This window comes from Pan paniscus, chromosome 19 (genome assembly GCF_029289425.2).
Source record: "Pan paniscus chromosome 19, NHGRI_mPanPan1-v2.0_pri, whole genome shotgun sequence".
Lineage (NCBI taxonomy): Eukaryota > Metazoa > Chordata > Mammalia > Primates > Hominidae > Pan > Pan paniscus.
Window position 1 is genome coordinate 58,044,442 of NC_073268.2, and position 16,315 is coordinate 58,060,756.

The 16,315-nt window shown below is 41.8% G+C and overlaps 2 protein-coding genes across 5 annotated transcripts in view; one reads left to right on the forward strand and one right to left on the reverse strand.

Annotated features, from left to right (window-relative positions):
- Window positions 1–15,732, reverse strand: part of ZNF286A (zinc finger protein 286A) — a 38,562-nt gene extending 22,830 nt beyond the window's left edge. The window contains exons 1-5 of one of the 4 annotated variants that reach the window (XM_034942329.3): window positions 12,329–15,729; window positions 11,740–11,971; window positions 10,869–10,957; window positions 5,596–5,710; window positions 3,862–3,954 (exon numbers count right to left, since the gene is read on the reverse strand). In XM_034942329.3, the coding sequence (XP_034798220.1) occupies window positions 3,862–3,954; window positions 5,596–5,710; window positions 10,869–10,957; window positions 11,740–11,776 (334 nt within the window). In that variant the 5' untranslated portion in view covers window positions 11,777–11,971; window positions 12,329–15,729. Of the gene's footprint in view, window positions 1–3,861; window positions 3,955–5,595; window positions 5,711–10,868; window positions 10,958–11,739 lie in introns of all 4 variants that reach the window. The other 3 variants (XM_034942328.3, XM_034942330.3, XM_034942331.3) reach the window with 3 other exon arrangements.
- LOC134729453 (ubiquitin-conjugating enzyme E2 S-like) lies at window positions 7,003–12,048 on the forward strand. The gene has a single exon (XM_063598725.1). The coding sequence runs from the start codon at window positions 7,198–7,200 to the stop codon at window positions 7,525–7,527; it is 330 nt and encodes a 109-aa protein (XP_063454795.1). The 5' UTR covers window positions 7,003–7,197; the 3' UTR covers window positions 7,528–12,048.
- Window positions 15,733–16,315: the final 583 nt, after the last annotated feature.

Below are 16,315 nucleotides of genomic sequence, written 5' to 3' on the forward strand. Positions count from 1 at the left end.
CGAGGTCAGGAGATTGAGATCATCCTGGCTAACACGGTGAAACCCCATCTCTACTAAAAATACAAAAAAATTAGCCGGGTGTGGTGGCGGGCACCTGTAGTCCCAGCTACTCAGGAGGCCGAGGCAGGAGAATGGCGTGAACCCAGGAGGCAGAGCTTGCAGTGAGCCAAGATCGCACCACTGCACTCCAGCCTGGGCAACAGAGCGAGACTCCATCTCAAAAAAAAAAAAAAAAAGGGGGGGGGAGATTACAGATAAATGCAAATTTAGGGTTTCTCTCTTGAAAAAAACTGGAAGCGTACTGAATGACAACCACCATTTAGAGCAGGGACTGGCAACTACAGCCTGCTGCCTACTTTGCTAAATAAATTTTTACTGGAACATACCCATTCATGTATGCATTTTCTAGGGCTGCTTTCATACTACTGTGGAAGATCGAATGGCTGCAGAGACACCATGTCCCACAAAGCGTAATTATTTACTGTCTAGCCATTTACATAAAAAGCTTGCCAGCCCTTGAGCTAGAGCCACTCCTTTCAGTTGAGGCCTGTACTCCTCTGGTTCACCAGTTTCCACCTTGCTTGCTTAACTCAGTGATATTACCTCCTGGCCCATGTAAGTACTCAAGTTTATGACTCCAGGTATACAAAAGGAAGGGTGATTAAAATCAAATTTTGAGTAATTAGAATATTTAATTGTTCAAAAAAGAAGGCTAAGAAGATACACTCAGAGAAGTAAGAAGCAATTCCAAATGGATTAAGAATCTAAAGAAAAAATTAAAGAATATACTAGTAAACAGAGGCAAATATATATGTAACCTTGGATTAATGAAACACATTTTAAGCAGCACTGAAAAGGCAGAAAAAAAAAAAAGATTATAAAAAATTAAACTTGAGGGCCGGGCGCGGTGGCTCACGCCTGTAATCCCAGCACTTTGGGAAGCCGAGGCGGGCGGATCATGAGGTCAGGAGATCGAGACCACCCTGGCTAACACGGTGAAACCCCATCTCTACTAAAAATAAAAAAAAATTAGCCGGGTTTGGTGGCGTATGCCTGTAATCCCAGCTACTCGGGAGGCTGAGGCAGGAGAATTGCTTGAACCCGGGAGGTGGAGGCCACAGTGAGCCAAGATCGTGCCACTGCACTCCAGCCTGAGTGACAGAGCAAGACTCCGTCAAAAAAAAAAAAATTAAACTTGTACATCAAAATGCATAGCAAAACTGAAAGTCAAAAACTAGAAAAAATATCTGTAACATAAGAAAAGGTAAAAACCTCATATATAAGGACCTCTTAACAGATCACTATGAAAACTGCAATACCCCAAAAAAGGGAGATGGGTGGTGAGTGGGTAAGTCACAGAAACTGATAGGTCTCTGGGGTGAAACAGATATATCCATAATCACAGGGAAAGATTTTTAAACTCTTTCAATATTCAAAAGTATAACTTTTTTAAAAATAATAATATCCAGGAAGGATTTTCTTTATGAGCTATATATAATACTAAGTATAGTAAATAAAACAGTCTGGTATTAGACATAGACAGACAAGTAAACCAGAGAGACAAGAAACAGAACTAAGTATGCTGAGGAACTGAGTTTACCACAGGTAGCATTACAAATCAGTAACATAAGATTATTCCATGAACAATGCTGGACTTATTGGCTTTCAGCATGGAAAAAGACAAAATTAGTTTTCCCATTTCATCATATACAAAAATAAATACCTGTAAAACAAAATTGAACATTTTGGAATAAAATAATCTTTCTGACACTGGGATAAAGTAGATAGACAATTCACAAAAAGCATTATTTTAAAAAAAAGTTTGTTATTAAAAATGTTTAATTCTATATGCCTAACACACCAGAAAATAAAATAAGCCAAAGATTAGAAGAACCAATTTCTTCTCACTGACTTGCAATGCTACTTCTGTCATAGATTAGTACCTAAAATATATGAAGAACTCCACCAAATCAAGAGAAAAGATATAAACAGCCCAATCTCAAAAAACAGGCAAAGGGTATCAACAGGTAACTCACAAGAAACTTGAATAGCCAAGTAACATGAAATGCTCAAACTTGTATTTATCACTCAGAGAAATGAAAATTTTAAAACATCATTTTGCATCCGTCAGATTGACAAAAATTAACAAGTCTGATAACTCAACTGTTGGCAGTTCCTAGTAAAGCTAAACATGTGATGATTTAAGACCTACTAATTCTTCTTCCAGTTATCTCCCTAAACCAGCTCTCAAGATGAACATAAGCAATCAAAAAAAGGATGATCACTGCAACTGCTAACGGCAAAAAAATAAACTGTTCAGTTTATTCATACAGTGGACTTATGACTCCACAGTAGTTAAAATGAATAACATAATTCATATATATTAACATAGATTAATATCAAAATACAATGTGAACTTTAAAATATCAGACTACATAAGAAAAATGTAACAATAAAACATACAGATTGTTTTACATACATATGTATATATCTCTGTGTATACACACACATACAAAAACACCAAAATGACTCACACCAATTTCAAGATATAATGGTTACTTCTAGGGGAAAAAGAGAATAAAAGGGTTTCTTTTCTTTGCTTTTTGTTTTTTTTTTGAGACACAGTCTCCCTCTGTCACCCAGGCTGGAGTGCAATGGCATGATCTCGGCTCACTGCAACCTCTGCCTCCTGGGTTCAAGCAATTCTCCTGCCTCAGCCTCCCAAGTAGCTAGGATTACAGGTGCCTGTCACCATGCCCGGCTAATTTTTTTGTATTTGTAGTAGAGACGGGGTTTCACCATGTTGGCCAGGCTGGTCTCAAACTTCTGACCTCAGGTGATCCACCCACCTTGGCCTCCCAAAGTGCTGGGATTACAGGCGTGAGTCACCACACCCAGCTGAGAATAAAAGGGCTTTAACTGAATATGTAATATTTTTATTTCTTAAAAAATAAAAGATATCACACACCTCAAAAGGATGGCTAAAATGAAAACAAGCAATATTAAGTGTTAACAAGCATGTGGAACAACTAGAACGCACATACTCTGCTGCTGGGAATGTAATTGGTACAATGACTCTAGAAACCTCTTTGGCACTATCTACCAAAAGTGAGTATGTATCTATCCTCTGATAAAACAAGTCTACTTGTATGTATATATCCAGAAGAAATGCATATATTTGTTCACCAAAAGGCATTTAAAAAGTGTACATAGCGGCATTATTCAGACAGCTAAAAACTGGAAACTATCCAAATACTCATCTTCAGAAGAATAAACTGGGTATATTGACAAAACGAAAAATTATATAATGATAATGAATAAATTATGATGATATGCAGCAACAAAGATGTATCTCACAGCTAATGTGCAGTGAAGGAAGCCAGATACAAGAGTATATACAATATGATTCCATTTATAGAAAGTTCAAGAACCGTCAAAACTTGGTGCTATAAGTTAGGATAAGGTGACCCTTGGGAGAAGGGAGGGTCCTGAAAGAGGGCACACAGGAGCTTCTAGAGGCGCTGGTAAGGCTATTTTCTTGATTTGGGCAATCGTTACATGAATGTGCTAAATTAGTGAAAATTCATCCAACTGTATCATTATTAGTTTTATATTGTAAGAAAAAGAAAGGAAGAAAGAAAAGAGGCAAACGAAGCAAAATATTAGTACGTGTCTAATCTCAGTGATGGATACATGAATGTTATTTTATTTTCTGGACTTCTGTATATATTTTAAATGCTTTAGAATTTTTAAAAAAATTTAAAAATAAGGGCACACAGGCACTTTCTTAAGCACTGAAAAGTATTTCTTCATTGTCCTGCTGGGCTATCATTTCTGAAGACTCCCATCTATCTGGCTCACCTGAATAGCTGCTTTTGGGGGCTTTTCTCTCAAGCTTCAATGGTTCTTTTCCATTCTCCAAGTTGTAGTTCTCAGGTTTGGAAACTGGAAGCCCTATTCATTTAAAAAAAGAAAAAGACAGAAAGAAGAAAGTAATGGGAGTAAGTTATTTGTGGAAGTTTTCTTCAAGCCAGTTGAATTGTTACATATTCCTCAGTGAATTCCAACTTTCTTTCTTATTTTTTTAATTTATAAAAATTTACTTTTTATTTTTTATTTTTAAAGTTAATGGGATCTCACTATATTGCCCAGGCAGGTCTCGAACTCCTGGGCTCAAGCTATCCTCCACCTCTGCCTCCCTAAGTGCTGGGATTACAGGTGTGAGCCACCACGACCAACTTTCATGGCCACTGTCCTGCTGGACTTAGTTATTTGTAATGGGTATAAAGATCTAAACCGGAATATGGTCTCTACCTCTTGATCTACAAAGTATTACAGGAAGAGCTGAAGTAAGGGAGGGTGGACCTCTAAATGAAGCTTAAATATCTGCAGCAAGAGTCCGGGCCTGGTAAGGAGTTCAATTGGATTTGGAAAATACAAATATTTTCAACTGTCAGAAAAGAAAGGAATTTCTCTTTATTTCCTTATTGTGTGAGGAAACTTCAGAGAGATGTTGCAAATTAGTCCTTACCTCAGGAAAGGAGGAAAAAGCGGGACCTCAATGGCAGCACCACATAACTGTAACGGTGGTAACTGAAGTTTTATCTTCTAATGTTTTTCCTTGCCTTCTTCAGTTATTAGAAGTCACTTTCTTTTTTAATTATTTTTTTTTTTAGACGGAGTCTTAAAAAAAGGCTGGAGTGCAGTGGCGCACTGCAAGCTCCGCCTCCCGGGGTCATGCCATTCTCCTGCCTCAGCCTCCCGAGTAGCTGGGACTACAGGTGCCCGCCACCGCACCCGGCTAATTTTTTGTGTTTTTAGTAGAGACGGGGTTTCACCATGTTAGCCAGGATGGTCTCGATCTCCTGACCTCGTGATCCACCCGCCTCGGCCTCCCAAAGTGCTGGGATTACAGGCGTGAGCCACCGCGCCCGGCCTCAGAAGTCACTTTCTTAGGGGATTTTTTTTACATAAGGTTTGGGAGGGGCTAACAGTCCCCTCCACCCCTCATACAATCATATGCATGCATGTGTGTATGCGTGCATGCTAGTAGGCCCAGGATCTAAAACTGGCCACAGAGTACTCAATCTCGCTGGCTCTAGAGACTGTTTCACTGATGGGCCTGTGACCTTATTTGCTGAAACTCCCAGGAAAGAAGCATTTTCTTTTTTAGCTTTGCTATCTAACTGGAAGAATAACGTAACCCTAGGACTGCCACTGGCCATCTTTGCCACATGGGGAAATCCTAGGAATAAAGCTAATACAGAGCAAAACCAAGCTAATTGATTAAAAATAAATCAATGAATAAAGGAAATTCTTGATAATATATTTGGATCTCTGAAAAATCAAAATTTTTTTCCCCTTTAAGAGTGTGAGTTAAGTTTCTGTCACTTAAACCCAAAGAATACTGATACAAAACAAGCATAGACATTTCATCAAGAATCTAGAGCAAAAACAGATTTTCTACACAGGCCAAAAAGAATTAACACTTTTTGACTCCTGAATGCAAAGGTGAAGGCTTTGTTAAGCTATTTCACTTTCATTAAAGTAATGATGCTCCCATAAGCAGATTCCAGAATCACAATCCATTCTTACAAAGTGAGACTAGGTTCCTATAGTTCTCCAGCATCACATCCCTTTGTACAGGATCCAGCTTCCCCCACTCCTCTGGTGTAAAGTCCATGGCCACATCCTTGAATGTCACTGTTTCCTAAAACATAAAATATTTTTTTCAACATCTTTCCCTTAATTACTTCTCTTTCATCCCCCAGTTTCTGCTGGCCCTGGAGCAACAGCCTGAGATGCACTTAAGAGGGGAACTGACTATGATAAATGACAAGTATTCTAATGGTCGTCACATTCGGAGTATTTTATGTAAAGGGTAACTATCAATTATGTACCAGGCATATTATGCTAGATTCAATATGAGAACCAAAAGATGACCCTGGTTTCTCCATTGAGAGACTACAATTTTTCTGGGGAATAAAGTATTAAAATATGAACCAGTAAGTCAACAATGTAGTTTGATTAAAGTAAAATATCAGCAGAGGGAAAAAAAGTCACGTCTACATAATGCTTCTCTGAGTCCTCAATAAAAAATTGAAGAGTCAATCTAGCCAATCACAAGACGAACTGCAATACAGAACTTGTAAATGGAGAAGTCACGGAAAGAAAAGACAGCAAAAAACCAATCCAGTTAAACATGAATTAATTCAAGGCAAAGAGCATTAAATTGGAAAATGGCTCCAATTTATGAGATACAATTCATAAATATTTAGGTATAAAATATCGTAAGATTATACTTCTATAAGACAAAAAATACAAAAACCATAAGGAGATAGATACATACCTGCATTGAACATGCACCTTTAAGTAAACCCATAGACAACAGGAATAATATTTCAAGGTTACTGAAATAAATATGAATCAAATGCTCTAACTGGATGGAAAACACCTACTGTTTAAACATTCATGTAGCATTTGCAAAAAGTAACAAAGTAAATTTCAATACATTCCAAAAATAGAACGGAATAATTTATAATAACTGAGAAAATATATCAAAATATGAAAATAATGAAATAAAATAGGAAAAAAAATGCCACATGGCTAAAACTGTACTCAGAGGAAATTTCGTAGCTTTAAACACTTCCATTTCATTTTTTAAAAATGTAAATAAATGACCAGAGCACAAAAATCAAGTTAGAACAAAAAACAAAGGAAAAGAGAAATATTTACAATATAAAAGCAGAAATTTTAAAAAGAGAAAAATAAGACAGCTGGAAAAATCTGAATAAGGTCAGTAGGTTATAGTATTATGCCAATGTGAATGTCCTGATTTTGAAAAAATAATAATAAAGCAAAGTAAAATATAAATTTTTGCAAAATCTGGATGAAGCATATACAAGTTCTTTGTGCTATTTGCAACACTTCTTATGTCTAAAATTATCTCAAAGTAAAGCTACTATGCGGAAAATAATCTAAGATTTAAGAAATAAGAGAATTAAGTGCTGCCGGGCACCTGGGCGGCGGGTTGGTGTGCGCTGTGTGCGGCGGACGTCGGAGGCAGCGGGGAGCGGAGCGGGGCCGCCGGGGCCTCTCCAGGGCCGCAGCGGCAGCAGTTGGGCCCCCCGCCCCGGCCGGCGGACCGAAGAACGCAGGAAGGGGGCCGGGGGGACCCGCCCCCGGCCGGCCGCAGCCATGAACTCCAACGTGGAGAACCTGCCCCCGCACATCATCCGCCTGGTGTACAAGGAGGTGACGACACTGACCGCAGACCCACCCGATGGCATCAAGGTCTTTCCCAACGAGGAGGACCTCACCGACCTCCAGGTCACCATCGAGGGCCCTGAGGGGACCCCATATGCTGGAGGTCTGTTCCGCATGAAACTCCTGCTGGGAAAGGACTTCCCTGCCTCCCCACCCAAGGGCTACTTCCTGACCAAGATCTTCCACCCGAACGGGGGCGCCAATGGCGAGATCTGCGTCAACGTGCTCAAGAGGGACTGGACAGCTGAGCTGGGCATCTGACACGTACTGCTGACCATCAAGTGCCTGCTGACCCACCCTAACCCCGAGTCTGCACTCAACGAGGAGGCGGGCCGCCTGCTCTTGGAGAACTACGAGGAGTATGCGGCTCGGGCCCGTCTGCTCACAGAGATCCACGGGGGCGCCGGCGGGCCCAGCGGCAGGGCCGAAGCCGGTCGGGCCCTGGCCAGTGGCACTGCAGCTTCCTCCACCGACCCTGGGGCCCCAGGGGGCCTGGGAGGGGCTGAGGGTCCCATGGCCAAGAAGCATGCTGGCGAGCGCGATAAGAAGCTGGCGGCCAAGAAAAAGACGGACAAGAAGCGGGCGCTGCGGCGGCTGTAGTGGGCTCTCTTCGTCCTTCCACCGTGACCCCAACCTCTCCTGTCCCCTCCCTCCAACTCTGTCTCTAAGTTATTTAAATTATGGCTGGGGTCGGGGAGGGTACAGGGGGCACTGGGACCTGGATTTGTTTTTCTAAATAAAGTTGGAAAAGCAAAAAAAATAAAAAATAAAAATAAAAATAAAATAAGAGAATTATTCCCTTAAGATAAAATAATATGTAAAAATCACTAAGTAGCCCCTAAGTAGAAAAGACATTATGAGGAAAAATGACCTTTAGCCTAGAATCTGCATATACATAACTAAATCAACATTCAGTGGAGATTAAGTGCCCAAAAATTAGAAGAAAAAGCCAGAACAACAAAAATGCAAACCATTGCACAAACAGCAGGAAAACTACAAAAGAGGAAACAATAAAGCACAGGAAACAGAATTATAAAAATCACATGGCAAGAAAAGTTTGAAACACATGTATTATATGTGAATGAGCAAATTTCCCTTATAAAAAGGTTTTTTTAAAAAGCCACATCCTATATACAGAATAGGCCATCCAAACAAAATATTATTGCTGGGTTGGGTACTGGTGGGGAGATGGAAGGAAATATAGTATACCATATGTCTGAATACAGTAGTGCAAGTACAACAAAAAATGTGAAAAAATATACATAGTAGAGAGAGGCAGGGACTGAATTTGAGGGGAAGTAGCATTACCTTTACATTTCTGTATGTCTGTGTTGTTCACTTTATTACACTGAAGAACTAAAACTTTTAATATTTTTAAAAATCTAACAAATCAAAGGTAAAAAATAGCCCAGGCAAATTCTAACAAGAAAAAAAGCTCCAATATTGCATTTTAAAAATCTAATAAAATGCACAAAGAACAAAGAGAGTTTTAAAATTTTTCCATAATCGGTTCAATCACCTTGATGCTGTTAACAGTGTTGAATCTGATATCAAAGTATTGAAATATATATTCACGCTTCTGGTACCAGTGCCCTAATTTTCCCCTAGCTACTATGCCTGGCCACTTTGAATCTGTGTAGCTCAGGTAGTACTGACGCCATCTCTGACTCACGGGTGGGATGTTTGTGCGTGCACACGCGTGTGTGTGTGTGTGTGTGTGTGTAGGTATATTCTATAAAGAATTACACTTAAATTTGGCCAATATCTCATCCAGGAATGGGCCTAATACCCCATTAGAGTCAATCCCAGCACTTCTGCAAGAATGACTAGAAGAGAATCTGCCCTTTTTCTCTGGCCTTCAACACAGGAAGATGTAAGCCTAAACTCGTTAGAGGCCAACACTAGGAGAAAAACTTGTTTGGCCATAAAACCCATGGAGAGAAAAGGTCAGTAAAATGAAGAATTAGGTTTTAACATTCTTGTTTGAGCCCTATATGTAGCCAGACCTAGATTTTTCAGTTTGTTAGTCAATAGTTACTTCCTTTCACTTAGACCCATTTGAATTGATTTTATCAGCTGCAACTTAAAGCTTCTTGACTAATAAAGTCTTCAAGACTAATGTAAGACAGTTGAGAAGCCAATGGAGACAGGCAAGTACATAAAGGAAGTGACTTTTACAAACACTATGAATGTGCAGTATCTACTTTTTACACCTTGGATTACAGAAGCAAAGAGAAAGGCTGATTGAGGAATCTCTGGGTTGTGGTATGCCACACACATCATGGAAAGCTCCTTTTTTCCTCCTCAACTTCTTTTTTTTTTTTTTTTGAGACAGTTTCACTCTCACCCAGGCTGGAGTGCAGTAGCCCTATCTGGGCTCACTGCAACCTCTGCCTCCTGGGTTCAAGTGATTCTCATGCCTCAGTCTCCGGAGTAGCTGGGATTACAAGTGCGTGCCACCATGCCCAGCTAATTTTTGTATTTTAAGTACAGACGAGGTTTCACCATGTTGGTCAGGCTGGTCTTGAACTCCTGACCTCAGGTGATCTGCCCGCCTCAGCCTCTCAAAGTGCTGGGATTACAGGCATGAGCCACCGTGCCCAGCCCTAACTTCTTTTAATAAAAGTTTCAAACATACAAAAGTTGAAAGATGAATGCAATAATCACTGATATAGTACAATCACCGCCTAAATTCAAAAATTCTTTTTTTTTTTTTTTTTGAGACAGAGTTTCCCTCATTGCCCAGGCTGGAATGCAGTGGTGCGATCTCGGCTTACTGCAACCTCCACCTCCTAGGTTCAAGTGATTCTCCTGCCTCAGCCTCCAGACTAGCTGGGACTACAGGTGCACGCCACCATGCCTGGCTAATTTTTTGTGTTTTTAGTAGAGACGGGGTTTCACCGTGTTAGCGAGGATGGTCTCAATCTCCTGACCTAGTCATCTACCTGCCTTGGCCTCCCAAAGTGCTGGAATTACAGGCATGAGCCACCACGCCCAGCCAAACATTCGTAATATTTGTCATATTTACCTTTTGGGAGAGAGGGGCCAACAATATAAAAGTAAGTTGCAGACATGATCATACCTTAGCTTTCACCATCTCAGAGGGCTGGATTCTAACTGTAACTCTTTAAATTACGCCTTCATAGGCTTTCCTTTTCCAGTATTTCTTTGAACTATGTGAGTATTTATTATTTTTACAATCACTTCAGCATTTAAGTGCTTTCTTAGATTGCCACTTAAAGTCACATACATGCTGTTTCCTCTAGAGAAACAAGTTTTAAGAGGTATGTACCACATTATATTTAAAATAGTTTCTCACATTACCAAGCACAGAAATGAGCATAGTAGGCTAAGAAAGGGAAATGCTGCTTACCTATCTGTTGAGGGACAATAAACACTAAATAGGGAAGAAATCCATCCAGTGTTATAAGTAGAAAACATTTTCTTCTGAGTCCATTAGTCTCCCGACTAGTCTCTTAGATTTAGAACTCAGCTCTGCAGATGGGCTTTAGTGGATAAAGAAACTCCACATCACAAAGAAGGGAGTGCATCTGTACTCTAAGAAACAAGGTGTAATTCCAATAATCAGCAGACTCACTCACCTGGGATCTGGCCGTGAGGCGCAGAGCAGCCACTTCTCCCTCTTCTGTGCTCTTCTCTTGGAAATGGGGAGAATCCTGGGAAGACAGAGCTAACGACAAGAAAGTAGTAATGAGACCTAGGCTTAACTTGCCACTCAGATTTAAAGTCTAAAAACCGCTTCAACATACTATACGTGCTGCCTACAAACACTGAGACTTAAGGTACCCCCAAAACAATCGACCTCCTCCCAGGACCCTCTTCCCGGGATGTGCGGGAATATTGCTACTCTGGGCTCGAATTCAGTTGCTATAATCATAACACATTCTGTAAGATGGCATTCTCTGATCTAGAAATTAGAATATGTCAGTAAATTTCCCAGCTTAATCTATACTCGTTGGTTCTCACTCTGAAAGCTTACTTATAATGTAGATTGCTGGACCCCACCTCAAAGTAATAAGCATTAGTTGAGCCTGGGGTACAATCCAGAAATCTAACAACCACCCCAGGGGGAATTCTGGTGTAGGAGGGCACAGCACAACCTTCATGAAACTGGTCAGGTAGAATGGAAGTCAGTCATTAACTACTATGCCTGTTTTCTCCTATGTAAAACAAAACATTTTTGACAACCAAAGAGGTGAATTCTTGCCACAGAAGTTAACATTTCACTCACATTTTGGGGGTAGCTTTGAAGGGTCCACTGTGTGCCCAGCTGCCATGGAAAGGGCGGTGCTCCCATACCAAGCCCTTCAGTCTCACTTAAAAAGCCCATCCATCCCCAAGACAATGGAGACAGCCAGCCAAGAGCCACCTCCCCTGAGCCAACCGTTTTCCCTTCAGGAGCAGGAATTTCGTCCTTCCACGCTACAAGTTCAACACGTCCGCAATTCTCACCTCCTTTCTCAGGCATTTCAGCCAAATCTGTCTCCATGATCACCACCTCCTCCTTGTTCTGGAGATTCTGCTCTTCACCCCAATTCAGATCTCCCTGGCCAGACGAGTTAGAAGGCCCCCGGGCCTCGTGGTCCCACTTCCTGCCTTCCCTCCTGGGCTCTGATGAAAGGCCTGGGTTAGATCGGGTCTCTTTCTCACCGTGGAGTCTGCCTCAGTCCTACGGCGCTGGAGCCTGGAAGCCCGGGGACAGCATCCCTGAGGCTGGGTCCTCAGATGTCTGTCCCTACCGCTTGAAGCTGTCCCTGGGGGAACCGGGCGCCTGGAAGAGGTGACGCTGGGGCATCAGGAGTTTGGACAAATTCTGCCGCGCTCGGGGCACTGGCCCAGGACCCCGCGACCACCCCGCCCGTGGCACAACCGCGTCCCCCGAGGAGAGGATCAGGCCAGAGTGAGAAGGGACAGGGCTCATGGTCTGCCCTCGAGGCCCCTTTAACAAACGCGCACTCTAGCCCCGACTCGGCACAGAACGACCCGGGGAACCACCGCCGAGGCCGAGCCGAGACGAGCGACATCACCACAAGCAACTCACCTCCCATCCCGGGCCTCACAAAGGGGACGAACTTCTTTGGCCAGCTCGGAGTCGCGCATGCGTAAGAAGGAGCGGAGCCAGGCGTGCTGCCGTCATCCCGCCCGGAACTACAATTCCCAGAAGCGCCTTGGCATCGCCAGACTCCGGTTCTCCGCAGGTGGGAGCACCCGTGGTGCGGCTGGGAGAATCGGACGATCGAAGAGCCCCGTCCGTCTCGCGAGAGTATGAGGCAGCATCTCCTGTGTCTAATCCTCAGGGCAAGGGAGGGAGGGAGCAGCGGAGACGCGGACCGGAGTCAGGGTCCGTCCCCGCGCTTTGTCTGCACAAGTTCCTGTGGCACAGTGCTTAGGGCTGCTGAGTTCAACCCAAATTACTCCGGTGTAAGATACGTTAAAATACATAGCTTTTATCCATATTTTGTGTGCCCAGAACTCATCCTTTTGCTTTCAAAACATACGAAGGATGTTTTTAGGAAGAGCAGGTCCCTCTTTGTACACTCAGTCAGATGTTCCTGTATCCACAGACTACTTGTAATCCTAAAATTCATGTATTTAAAATGAGTTGAAAAGATTGAACCTGTTGTAACAAATTTAAGCAATAGGTTCTTTGCAGACATAAGCATTAGTTTAAACGTATCCTAAAAGGTGGTTCTTTCAAGGGAGCGTTATTCAGTCTCTCCAATTCTGTTAGAGGACTAACCCATCCACCTCCAGCTTCGTGTCTAGACTGCCCTCCTTTTCTCAGTGAATGACATTACTGCCCACTCACTCATTTGCACAAACCAGAGCCTGAATATTCTTAACTCTTTGATCTCACCATCTATTTATCACCAAGTCCTATTCATTATATCTTAAATAACTCAATTGTTTCCATCTTTCTCTATTCCCAGTAGCATTACCTTAGTTGGGGCCACCACCATTTCACTAGGATTGCCGTTGCAGCCTGGTAACTGGATTCCCTAACTAAGGTTTTCTCTACCACCAATCTGTTCTCGACACTTTCTGGCTAGTGCTCTTTCTAAAACAAGAATATGCTATTACTTTAGTGCTTCAAACCGTTCAGTGGCTTTTAGAAACTTCAAGGAAAGATGATTTCCAGCTCCCAGAAGGGATTTGTAACTCCCGTTATCTCAGCCACCTGGTAGTTACACCTTTGTGCAATCCCCTCTTGTGTATGGACTGGGACTTGCTTCTAACCAATACAGTGCAATAAAGGTGACATAAAAGTCTAACGTGTGTCTTGCTAGGAGACTCCTCTCTTGCTGGCTTTGATGAAGTGGTGGTGATGTTGGGGAGGCCCATATGACAAGGAACTGAGGATGGCCTCCAGCCAATAGCCTGCAAGATCCAAAGGCCCTTGGTCCCACAACCTGCAAGGAGCTGAACCCTTTGGACAGCTCTGTGTGCTTGGAAGTGAATCATTGTTTGTAGAGTCTTCCCATGAGAACCCTGTCTTGCCTGACATCTTGATAGCTGGCTGCAAAGGACTCACTTAAGCTGTGCTCAGACTCTCACCCATAGAAACTATGAGATAATAAACGTGTGCTATTTTGGACCACTAAGTATGTGGTCATATTGTTATGCAGGAAAATTTAACTAATTCCACTTTCTAACATAAAACAGGATCTTCTTTGTCAAAATCCAATCTGGGAATTTTCTGGAAGAGGGAAAATTGTTGGATTGAGCAACTATTGAAAAGTTGATTTGAAACCCACAGGAAGACAAATGGCTACAGTTGGTCCTAGGAGGTGTGTGGCCTGTACACGTACTTTTAAAAAGCTATCCTAAGAATGATAAAGGAGGAGACAGGAAATATCAAGCAAGAACTTGTCATAAAAATAAAAACAACGAAACTGTGTGTCAAAATATGATGGTTAATACTAGATTGGATAGCAGAATGTGTAAAATTGAAAAGTGAATATCTAGAATATTCTAGTGAAGCTACAATATCAGGCTAGGGAACTCTACACTTCCAGAAGATATCAGGAAGGGAGAAAAAGTTGAAAAATACGAAAGAAATATTAAGCAGTATGGAGGCTGACTAGACTTTATGAGAATCCATAAGGAAAGAAGAACAGAGAGGTGGAACTATTTTAAGAAATAATCAAGAATTATGGAAAAATAAAAAATTAAATACTTCATATTGAAATTATTCATAGAGAGTCAAACAAAATTATGAAAAGGCACCACATATTACGGTGAAATCTAACGAAGAAATTCTAAAGCCTTCCAGAAACAAAACATAGATCACCTACAAAAGAAAACAATCACAATTAAAAAAAAAATCCTCAGTGTTAAAAACAGTGCCTGGAATAGTACCAGGTAGTGTCAGATCTCCATCAGCCCGGACAGTGGGAACTAACTGGTGCATTCCCCACACTTACCTTCCAGTGGGTTGCTGATGAGAGAACCTGAAAAAACCTAAACCTCGGCCGGGTGCAGTGGCTCATGCCTGTAATCCCAGCACTTTGGGAGGCTGAGGCGGGCGGATCACAAGGTCAGGAGATCGAGACCATCCTGGCTAACACGGTGAAACCCCGTCTCTACTAAAAATACAAAATATTAGCCGGACGTGGTGGCAGGCGCCTGTAGTCCCAGCTACTCGGGAGGCTGAGGCAGGAGAGTGGCGTGAACCCGGGAGGCAGAGCTTGCAGTGAGCTGAGATCGCGCCACTGCACTCCAGCCTGGGGACAGAGTGAGACCCCGTCTCAAAAAAAAAAAAAACCAAAAACCTACACCTCTACAGCAGGTCGAATTCATGACCTGAAGCTGAATACTTCCAGCATATTTTTCCCAGTAGATGGGAATAAAGTATCTTTGCAGTGCTCTGTTCCCTCCGTCTCCCCAAACATCTGACACCCTAAAAGCCATCCAGCAGCTATGGAGCCTGAGCGACACGTTGATTTGTGTTGTCACCTGACCAAGCCTAAAGACCTCCAGCTCAGTCCCCGACCTTCATCCCACCCCCCAGATGATAAAATTCAGACCTCTCTCCTGAAAGGCAGAGGTTAAACATTCAGGACTGTTTCTGGCCGAGGACTTCTTCCAATTAAAACCCCCACCGTGGGCTGTCTCCCCTCATTTCATTTTTCTAAAGGGGCAGAGGCCTCTTTTAGAAAATAATAAAATTCAATGTGTGTGATTTACTTTTCTGATCTCTTTGAGAAATACAGGAATATAAAAGTATGTTCTTAATTCCAGAACACTCTTTTTGCATAAATACCTCATTGGGCAGCTTTCTAAGTGTGATTTTCCTGAGTCTCCCTTCGTTGGATCTGCCGGAAGACGAGTCAGGGAACCTTTAGTGAGGGTACTTCTTCCTATTTTTCTTCTGTTTTTGGAGGCATACACATTATGCATAACCAAAACAATGGCTCAATTGTGTTTAACTTTGTATTTTGATTGTTGAGAAGAAAAAAAGGTATCGACATGAAAAAAAAACAGTGCCTGGCATTTTGTGGCTTCTCAACAAATAATAATTACATAAATAAATCTGATTTGTCAATAGCAGGACTGATTACAAGAAGAAAATGTAATATTGATAAATAATATTTGTACATATTTATGGGGTACATGTGATATTTTGATACATGCATAATACATGTAATAATCAAGTCAGGGCATTTGGGATATTCATCACCTTCAACATTTATCATTTCTTTGTGTTGGGGAAATTTGAAATGTTCTTTTCTAGTGATTTTAAAATATACGATATATTGTTGTTAACTGTGTTATTAAAGATTCTAACTTATTCTTTCTATCTAACTGTGTGTTTGTACCTGTTAATCAACCCCTTTTCATCACCCTCCACACCCTTCTCAGCCTCTGGTAATCATCATTCTATTCTCTACCTCCATAAGATGAACTTTATTGGCTGCCACATATGACTGAGAACATGCAGTACTTGTCTTTTTATGCCTGGCTTACTTCACCTAACATGATGACCTTCAGTTACATCCATCTTGCTGCAAATGATAGTATTTCATTT